We start from the raw sequence: 10210 nt of genomic DNA, 5'->3' as shown, positions 1-10210 counted from the left end.
TCCATTAGCACTTGTATGCTGCTTAAACTGACAGACTGATTGAGTGGGATTTGGCTAACTAGCGGTAGCTTGCTATATATATTTAATAGTTATTTGTCTGTTGCCCACATTAGTTGCCATTGATTGATCTCACCTCGTTGCCCCGTATATCAGGTACACTGGCTGTATTAACAAGGAATAGTGGACAGAACATGTCTGTGTGGTGTAGGCTACCAACATACTTCAAGGAATACAGGAAAATGGCGTGCTCCAAGCATAGACTCCAGGTTTGGTTGCACCCACAGACAACGACGGCGCTGCTCCTGCTCTGTGATTGGTTAGTGAACTGAGATTCATGGTTGGCTAGCCAAACCCGAGGACCGCCATTGGCTATTCAACAGGAAGCGCCAGAACAGTCTCAAAATGATTTGTATACTTGTAGAAAATACTTGTGCGAGCAGCAGAGATTTGTAATGGCAGAATAGTTTCGTAATTGAAAGACAGCAACTGTGGAATATTTCATACCTGTGGAATATATTTGTAAGTGAACGACATATGAGTAATACATAAAATTGTTCGTGTTATTTTTTTGTTAAATCACAAATCATTTTTACAGTTACAAATCCTGTTACACACACACACAACACATATGAGACACTTTTCATCCCTAAGGTGGTGCAAAAGTCTGTACACCTGTAGAAAAGATCTGTAACTGTAGAGCAGCTTTTTGTGCGTAGAATATTGATGTGTAATTGTAGAATATATTTGTAATTGTAAAATATTTTGTACTGTAGGATGATTTGTAGCTGTAAAACCGATCCGTACCCGTAGAATAGATTTGTAAGTGTAGCGCATATTTGTGATATTGACAATTACTTGTACAGATCATTTTTACAGTTACAAAAATGTCTACAGTTTCAAAACGTGATACACACGTACAAAGCTTTTGAGTCAGATATTCTTCCATAGAAAGAGTGCATTGGGGCCAACATTGTAGTTGAGATTAATAAAATGAGGTACATGGATGGCAAGGGTGACCCTCGTGGCTTTAAGATCTTTTTGAATAACAAAAATCTCCCTCTCAGCCTCATACCACGCTACAGAGGTAATCGGCTGCACATTCTTTTCCACATGTGGGATATTCTCAAGTCACCATTCTGCACTGAAGTCATATCTCTGTGGAGGAACATCCTGTGGAGGCCTTCGTGCTTGCATACTCGAAGACTTCGACTCTACTGCTGGACAGGTCGAAATGCAAGTTCTGGGGTTGCTTGGGAAATTGCTGACTGGACCCTGGATGACCAAATTCTACACTGGAGCAGATGACCAAACTGATCACATTCAAGGTATTGAAATTATTAAAGAAACTGTACAGAATCTGAAAGATCAACTATGCTCACCCGATGAATTCCTCACTCGCACAACAGACTACTTCGGAAATCAGTTGAATGCTTCAGACAAAATCCTTCAGAAATTGAAACAACCACCAAAAGACATGGTCATGTTCACTCAAATGATGGAAGGCGGTCTGAGAGCGGTCATTTCCGTACTTGAAAGACAGTATCGGCAATACTTTGTTGATACATGGAACGTAACAGAGAAAATAAAACAAGAGACAACCTCTGCAAGATCACACAACATGGACGCTGAGGGATGGGAATGTTCAGCGCATTAAAGGAGAAGGCACCAAAATGCCACCATCTGTTACATGTCATGCAAAATGAGAGCGCAGAAAAACAAGACCGTTTAACACTTAGACAGTTTAGACAAGAAAGAGCAAGAAGTGGTCATCAAGAGGAGGAAGAAGCAAGGAGAGCTGCAGGAGGAATTACACAAACGCCAAGCCACAAAAGAAAGAAAAAGAAGCCAACAAGAACGGAAAGTGTTGGAGAAAAAGATTGAAGAATTAGGTGCAGACAAAATTGAGGAAGCGTTTCCAGAGCTCACAAGAGGAGAAAATGAGCTTGAATATTTGTTTGTATATTTGTTGTACTGATCATTCACTGTTAGTATGAAAAAAAGGAATATGTGAACTGAAGAAAAGTAAAATTAAATTGTTCATATCTTGAGGAGGAAAAAGGGTAAATTGAACACATGAATTAACAATAGATGTGTATTGTTTTGTCTTTGTTTTGTCAAATAAATGTTTTTGAATATGAATGAATGCTTAGGCTATTAATTATAGTTGTTTTTAGTGAGGTACAGTGAGTCTGATGCCCATTCTAATTAGAATGGTACATTTTAATGATTTAATTTGAAAGAACTAACAAAAATCTACCTTCTGTTCAAATTCCATTGCAAATATCTGATAAAATGAAGAAGTTACCAGCAAAAACATGTGAATAGTATGAATTTCCGGTCACATGATTTCTATTGTAGGCTAGCCTAATATTTTAATATAATCACTGATATTATAAATATCCTAACTTTCTCAATCCTCAACTGATTTTCACAATCCAGGTACTATTGCAAAGGGAATTTTCTCTGCTCTGTCTAGTCATGTGATCAATTTTGAGTTTAGGGAGGTTTGAAAATGTTGTCATCATACCTAATTTGCCGGTGACACTGACAGCAACTAACATGTGGTTAATATACGTGGACACAAATTCACTCTTATGAACAGAAGCAGAGAATGAGCCGGGGAGAGATGCCAAGACTAACAAAGGAGAGGTGAAAAGGACTTACTTGAAACTGTTCTGTTAAAATTTGGTTTCATCCAAGACGCTGGTCATCACATTAGTAGACTAGCTTAGAATGACAAAGTTTGCCACGCGACGTTCCATCTGCATTTTCCTGGCTTGGGGTCTCATCATGGCGGTGATGCTTCACTTGTCTGTCAAGGAGACACCGCCGGACATACCTGTGATCTACGTCATCACCCCAACTCATACGAGACCAACGCAAAAGGCCGACCTGACCCAACTGGGCAACACCTTGAGCCAGGTCCCGAACCTTCATTGGATCGTCGTAGAGGACGCCGACTTTAAGTCGCCCCTGGTGGCTAAGTTCTTATTAAATTCGCAGATATCGTACACTCATCTGAATGTCTCCAAACCTGGTTATTGCAAGTCAGGATGCGTGGCCAAAGGGAGCGAACAGAGAAACCTCGGCTTGGACTGGCTTCGGCGGAACAGGGGACCCCTTGACTCTGGTGTGGTGTACTTCGGAGATGATGACAACACATACGACCTGGAGCTCTTCGAGGAGGTTCGTATTCACACTTCTACATCAATTTCAATTTAATTTCACTTATAGCCTAGAGCGCCAAAACATTACACATGTTTCATGGCGCTTTGCAGAGTGTTAAACATTCAGAGAGAATCAAGGCTTAGGCTAATTTCCAACCCCACATTAAGTTGTCTACATTATACTCGTTCAGTGGGCTAGTTGAATTGGCAAGCAGATTTGGAACTCCATTATCTGATTTGGGGATTTTTGACAACTTGTGCATAAGTCACACTGCATTGGTTTTAAACTGTGTATAAAACGTCTAATAAGCTCACACAACACCCCACCCTTTTCGTTTTCCTCTCCAGATGCGTTACACAAAGCATGTGTCGGTGTGGCCGGTGGGGCTGATAGCCGCTCGTTGGTACGAGCGGCCGTTGGTGCGCGACGGGAGAGTTGTGGGCTGGTACACGGGATTCCCTGGAAGGAGATTCGGTACAGACATGGCAGGCAAGTGCTATAAAGTAGACCGATCAATCACATATCCAAGCGCAATTACGTTCCATATAGGGACATTCTAAAACGCATAGGATATCCTGAAAAAGGTTAACGGGGCTTAATGTAAAAAAACAACCAATCAATCACCAAATTGCTCTCAGGCTCTTGTCAAAAATACTTAACCAATCAAAAAGTCGAAACCGAAAATTAAAGATTATGGATGTTAGTTGAGCGATTTCCTCCCCATTGACTACAATTAGCCTACTACAGCATAAAGTCTCACACATCTCTTTGTCATAAACAACACACTCACACCTGTCATAATCAAAACGCATGATTACGAATGCTATTTTTTATTGGTGCCTATTGGAAAAGGCTTAAGGTTGCTTAATGTGGCTTAATGTCCCGAAACAGCGATGGTCACCAAATCTCTATCAGACACATTATCATTATCAGCTCTCACCTGTCAAAAAATCATAACCGAAGCCCAACTAATATCCTTAATCGTTGGGCTTCAGTTATGATTTACATTAAAGGTTTTCCCATTAGTGGCCAGAGGGGTTACCAGGATGTCATCTTTTGGGAAGGCATTTGGCTTATTTGGGTATTGTGAGGGGAAAATGACAAAGAGGAACCTTAACCTTTGATTTGATACTGTGTTTCTGTAAGATTTTACACTTCTATTTAAGTTTAGCCTAGTTCATGATGTTCCTTATAATTGATTCTTCTAATGCTGTTTGACACTATCTAGTTCTTAAAGTTCTTATTATTTGATACTTTCTGTTCCGATGGCAAATCATGTGTTGTATGACGATAGAAATGTTCTTAATGTCCTTGATTCTTAAATAACCCATTGTATTGACCAAGTTATGTGTATGTGCAGAGAGGGTGTAATGATACAATGATGCAATGAGATTATGATACTGTGCGAGGTATAAATGTGTGCGTGAGAAACAACTGATTGTCTCTTAGGTGCACAGACTTTGTCTCTGTATCCTGATTGCCTGATGCTTATGAGACCTCTCTGCGCAGAGATTAATAAAGTACTCACGAGAAAGACAAAACCTTATTTCACACTCAGTATTTACAGTACAGACATGTAAGATAAAATTTCTTCCTCAGTATACAGCACAATCTTTTAGTGCAGACTTATTGGCAGACATTATATAAGATGTGTTTGTCGTTAAACCAGATGAATAAAATATAACAATATGTAGGGGTTCCAGTGCCATTTGTAGTGTTGTAGACCAATACAACTTTAATCCAACACAATAATAATAATAATTTAAGTATAAGTATAAGTATATATACTCTTTTGATCCCGTGAGGGAAATTTGGTCTCTGCATTTATCACAATCCTTGAATTAGTGAAACACACACAGTGTACACACAGTGAGGTGAAGCACACACTAATCTCGGCGCAGTGAGCTGCCTGCATCAACAGTGGCGCTCGGGGAGCAGTGAGGGGTTAGGTGCCTTGCTCAAGGGCACTTCAGCCGTGCCTACTGGTCGGGGTTCGAACCGGCAACCCTCCGGTTACAGGTCCGAAGTGTATCTATATTTCTATCTATCTATCTATCTATCTATCTATATTTCTATCTATCTATCTATCTATCTATCTATCTATCTCATGCATCAGTTTCTGAATTCAGGAATAAAAATAATAATAATACAAAAAATAGTGTTGTCCCAATGCCAAAATGATTGTTTTGATACTGATTACTGATAATAAGCCAATAATCTTGATCTTTGTTTGATTTGATTTGGGACCCCAACACACACTCACTGAATGTATTTCATACATAAAATTCATATTAAGGTTATATATTTTGTTAATAATTTATAGTATTTTAGGATCTGCATAATTACAATTTAAATAGTTCATATTGATTATTATTTTGACATACATTTACCTTTAATGTCATTACATTGTAACCTATTGGCAGTATGTCAAATTGAGTGCCTGTCACTTTAAGAGAGTAATTAGGCTTCAGTCTCAGTAATAGTGCATAATGCATAGGAATATGTGGATGTAATTCATTATGTTTTCTATGTAATTAGCTGAAATAAATGTTCAAAAACCTAACAAGTGGAAGACAATCTTTTCATATGATGAAGGAGAACACACAGGGTCAGGCAGTAGTGGTACTTTATCTGCTTTTGGTATTTTATTTGTAAATAAATAGCTGAATGACATAACATGGATTATTGCTCATAGTGCAGACTTATTGGCAGACATTATATAAGATGTGTTTGTCGTTAAACCAGATGAATAAAATATAACAATATGTAGGGGGTCCAGTGCCATTTGTAGTGTTGTAGACCAATACAACTTTAATCCAATACAATAATAATAATAATTTAAGTATAAGTATAAGTATATATACTCTTTTGATCCCGTGAGGGAAATTTGGTCTCTGCATTTATCCCAATCCGTGAATTAGTGAAACAGACACAGCACACAGTGTACACACAGTGAGGTGAAGCACACACTAATCCCGGCGCAGTGAGCTGCCTGCATCAACAGTGGCGCTCGGGGAGCAGTGAGGGGTTAGGTGCCTTGCTCAAGGGCACTTCAGCGAGAGAGTAGTTAGGCTTCAGTCTTAGTAATAGTGCATAATGCATAGGAATATGTGGATGTAATTCATTATGTTTTCTATGTAATTAGTTGAAATAAATGTTCAAAAACCTAACAAGTGGAAGACAATCTTTTCATATGATGAAGTAGAACACACAGGGTCAGGCAGTAGTGGTACTTTATCTGCTTTTGGTATTTTATTTGTAAATAAATAGCTGAATGACATAACATGGATTATTGATTTCAAGTCCACAATCAAACAGAGTTGCTAGAGTTATATAGTAGGCTATCAACTAATTTTTCCACGCAATAGAAACGTCAGTTCGGGCTCCCCCCTGCGGATGGAGCGATAGCATCTGCCTATACAACCTTTGCCTAGGGCTAGCTCTGCCCTGAGGAACAAGTTTGAGAACCACATCATTACGTTGTCTGATTTGGGGTAACTACTTTTGCCGCCGATAGTCTGTCATTGTGTGCAGTGCACATTCAGGTAGCATGTGCCTCAATGTGAATATGTGTCTGGCTGCTATATAGCAGTCATATGATGGCTACAAACTGTCATCATCTGTCACACTTATGGTTTATTCACATTATACTTATAATTATTCATTTGGCTATTTATTTTATCCAAAGGGACTAACATACATTTGGCTATTCATTTTATCCAAAGGGACTAACATACTGTGTGTCAATTATTACAAGGGCCATTCTCCCCAGAGCAACTTGGGGTTAAGCGCCTTGCTGAAGGGCACAATGGTGGCAGCTGGGAAATTGAACCCACAGCTTTTCTGGAAACTGAATTCTAACTCCTTACCCACTATGCTACCACCACCCTTGTATAATAAGAGAGCCTTTCTTTTTGCTGATGTTTGGATATTAGAAACTGTTATACTTTGGCCAATATTGACACAGAGAACCAGGATAGAGGGATTTACCTACCTGTATTTAATGGTCTACGTATAGTCAGTCATGTGATGTGAACATCTGTGCCAGTCATGTGAATATCTGTGCACCAGAAACCTTGTGCAGGCCCTTTTCATTAAAGATGACTAATCCAAGAGGAGTGCAAATGTTACAATGGTGCAAATGTAGTAGCAAGTTTTGATAAGTCATGATTGTTTCAGGCCTTCACTCCAATCTGTTCTGGACAAATGCATACAAACTGAAACAATTGGGGTTTTAGGAAGTATGTTCCTTGTTCTCTGTTAGATCAGAAAAACTCTGTAATAGGTGGAGCATTTCTATTTCTGACAGATACATTTCACAATATACATTTTTATTGATCCCTTTTTTTCCTCCTCTCCCTTAGGCTTTGCAGTTAATCTGAACCTCATCCTGGCCAATCCCGAAGCTCGCTTCATTTTGAAGGGGGCCAGGAACGGAATGCAGGAGTCTGACTTCCTGAGCAAACTCACTAAGCTCGAGTATCTCGAACCCAAAGCAAACAATTGTACAAAGGTGAGGCTGATGGGTCGCCTTCACCACACCTATTATAAGCACTGCTTGTTCCTCTGTGTGAGGGTTTATTTAGCCTGCTGAATTTAATACTTGTACTTGCAATCTGACTTGCTAACAACCAATACTTCCAGTTCCCTTATATGCTTATCTGGCGTGATATCCCTTAACACTCCCATGTTAGTGTTGTGCTTAATGTGTGCCCATTTCTCCCACGGTTACTACGCTGTTTATCTTGTGTTCAGCACATTTCCTTCTCTTGCTTATATCATCTTGTACACACAAGTATATGCTTATGCTTATGTTTATGAGCAGGTGGTTATTATGTAATTCACATATTTATATCTTCAACACTTCAAATTTGACCCGTTGTTGTCACATGATAATTGATGGTAATCTGAAAAGAGAAGCATACTAATGCAATCGCATGGCGACCAAATGTGCTCTGTAAGATTTCTGGACACTGCTCGGGGACTGTCCACTCAAGACAAAGTTTTCAGTTGTTGATGTGGGGAGAATTCCACAGAACCATATTAACTTTGGAAACGTTTGTAAAAGTGAATTCGTTGTTAATTAATTAATTAATTAATTAATTAATTAGTTCGTTCGTTTGTAAAAGCTTGGTTAATGCCCTGTTGACCTAGCCTGGATGCCAGCCAAACTTAGCCTCGCCCACATTTGAGGTCGGGAAGTTCGGTCTGGACTTGTTGTGGAGCAACTATGCCGAAACCAGAGCGGTTAGACCAGGAGAACTCCTGAATGGTTTTGTTCAGAGCCGAAAATGTAACTGTGTTTGACAAAGGACAGATGTAGGTTGCTAGTGACAAAATATTAGCTTTCATTATGGTACGATGTCTTTGTAAATGACATTTACTTACGGTACAGTTTTTAATTTATCCCGGTTCTCCCTAACAAAAACACTGTTGCTAGAAGGCAAACATTTAGATTTCGTCATTGTAAAAGATATTGACAGTGCAATCTGTTTAACCAGAAAACAATGTAAAGGCCCTTGTGAAGACGAAGGATGGTTTGGGTGTTCTTCCTACAGGATTCAAGTTGCTCTTGGGTGCTCCTTGTTGGTGGGCACAAATAGGCTGACACCAGACATAATTTCACTGCATTTCTTACTTCCAGTAACTATATGCATGTGACGATAAACTTCCTTGTATCCTTGTACTCACCCCCTGTATCAGTTGAAACAGGCCCCATAATCACATCCCAATGGAGCAGTCTCAGACTCGTATTCTGACTAGAATTTGAGTATGACGTCAGGCTACTGTTGACCGTCATAATTACTATGAACTGTTTTCCTGATTCCACAGGTTTTGGTTTGGCACACACGGACAGAGGAGGCACCACTCTACAAACATGTCAAAGAAAATGTGGACATCGAGGCGTAAAGGTGCTTTACCAATTTGCAGCAGGAAAATTTGGTATGGGAAGACTGATCTACTGTGATGTCTACAGAACACTATGCTGTGATGATACTGTATAAAGAACACCAGACATTAGTCAACTCTCAATAAAATATGTTTAAATGTAAATAAAAATACACAAGCTCCTGATCTCTGTAGGATATAGTGGCATAACTGAAGAAAATTTGAGAAGAGACTAATCTGTTTTTGCATCAAGTCCTGCTCATCATCACATACAAAGCAATGGCTCTTTCAATTGCGGCATTTCTTAATTTTCAACCATCTTTTATCCCTTTTCCTGTGTAGCTTCTTCTTTCTCTTTACACCCCCCACCTCCTCCTCTTAACACTCAATGCCATGAATGATGTCTTCTCATCTCTCCTAACTCTCTTACAGGATTTTTCTGTGTGTATTTACTAAATAAATGGTTTACATACAAACTTGGACCTTGAACTAAGAATATTATATATTTAATTACTTAGCAACTTTCCATGCACTGGTATTTCCTTCAGGAAATGCATGTCTAGTTATTTTGTAAAATGGTCTTTTTCATTTTCAATTCAAGCCTTTTTTGTTATTTTATCTGGAAAATAAATAATTGCCTACATTTGGATCCAAATAGTATAAGAAATATACTCTTTTGATCCCTTGAGGGAAATTTGGTCTCTGCATTTATCCCAATCCGTGAATTAGTGAAACACACTCAGCACACAGTGAACACACAGTGAGGTGAAGCACACACTAATCCCGGCGCAGTGAGCTGTCTGCAACAACAGCGGCGCTCGGGGAGCAGTGAGGGGTTAAGGTGCTTTGCTCAAGGGCACTTCAGCCGCTTACTGGTCGGGTTTCGAACCGGCAACCCTCCGGTCACAAGTCCGAAGCGCTAACCAGTAGGCCACGGCTGCCCCAAATATGTCAGTCATTTGTTCAATCTTACTGAACTTCTTTGTATGTAGTTCAATTTAATAAGCCAATGAACTTAAAGTATACTGAATGAATACTGAAAGTATTCATTTTCACCCTAATTCATACACCCTAATTAAGTGTTCTGCAAGCATGTCCATGTCCGCTTTGGAATCTTTACACAAAAAGGTGTGAGGTGCACGTACACACACCC

The 10210-nt window shown here is 39.4% G+C and overlaps 1 protein-coding gene and 1 long non-coding RNA gene across 2 annotated transcripts; one reads left to right on the top strand and one right to left on the bottom strand.

The window, feature by feature from the left end:
• Positions 1 to 866: 866 nt before the first annotated feature.
• LOC125297149 lies at positions 867 to 2747 on the bottom strand. The gene is made up of 3 exons (XR_007193957.1): positions 2665 to 2747; positions 1380 to 1528; positions 867 to 1292 (listed from the first exon to the last, which is right to left on the bottom strand). It is a non-coding gene; the product is annotated as an uncharacterized LOC125297149 (long non-coding RNA).
• LOC125297095 (galactosylgalactosylxylosylprotein 3-beta-glucuronosyltransferase 2-like) lies at positions 2215 to 9642 on the top strand. The gene is made up of 4 exons (XM_048247261.1): positions 2215 to 3186; positions 3516 to 3657; positions 7533 to 7681; positions 9001 to 9642. The coding sequence occupies exons 1-4, from the start codon at positions 2734 to 2736 to the stop codon at positions 9076 to 9078; spliced, it is 822 nt and encodes a 273-aa protein (XP_048103218.1). The 5' UTR covers positions 2215 to 2733; the 3' UTR covers positions 9079 to 9642.
• The last annotated feature ends 568 nt before the right edge of the window (positions 9643 to 10210 follow it).

The sequence above is a fragment of the Alosa alosa genome, chromosome 7 (genome assembly GCF_017589495.1).
Source record: "Alosa alosa isolate M-15738 ecotype Scorff River chromosome 7, AALO_Geno_1.1, whole genome shotgun sequence".
In the NCBI taxonomy this organism is placed as follows: Eukaryota; Metazoa; Chordata; class Actinopteri; order Clupeiformes; family Clupeidae; genus Alosa; species Alosa alosa.
Note: the sequence above shows the minus strand (reverse complement) of the source record. Positions and strands in the feature narration are given on the sequence as shown.

What these genes read in the sequence shown, in the direction of transcription:
- LOC125297095 (XM_048247261.1), top strand. Translation starts at nt 2,734, where the DNA reads ATGACAAAGTTTGCCACGCGACGTTCCATCTGCATTTTCCTGGCTTGG. An exon ending in ACCTGGAGCTCTTCGAGGAG is followed by an intron (nt 3,187 to 3,515) that starts GTTCGTATTCAC and finishes TTTCCTCTCCAG; the next exon opens with ATGCGTTACACAAAGCATGT. An exon ending in AAGCAAACAATTGTACAAAG is followed by an intron (nt 7,682 to 9,000) that starts GTGAGGCTGATG and finishes CTGATTCCACAG; the next exon opens with GTTTTGGTTTGGCACACACG.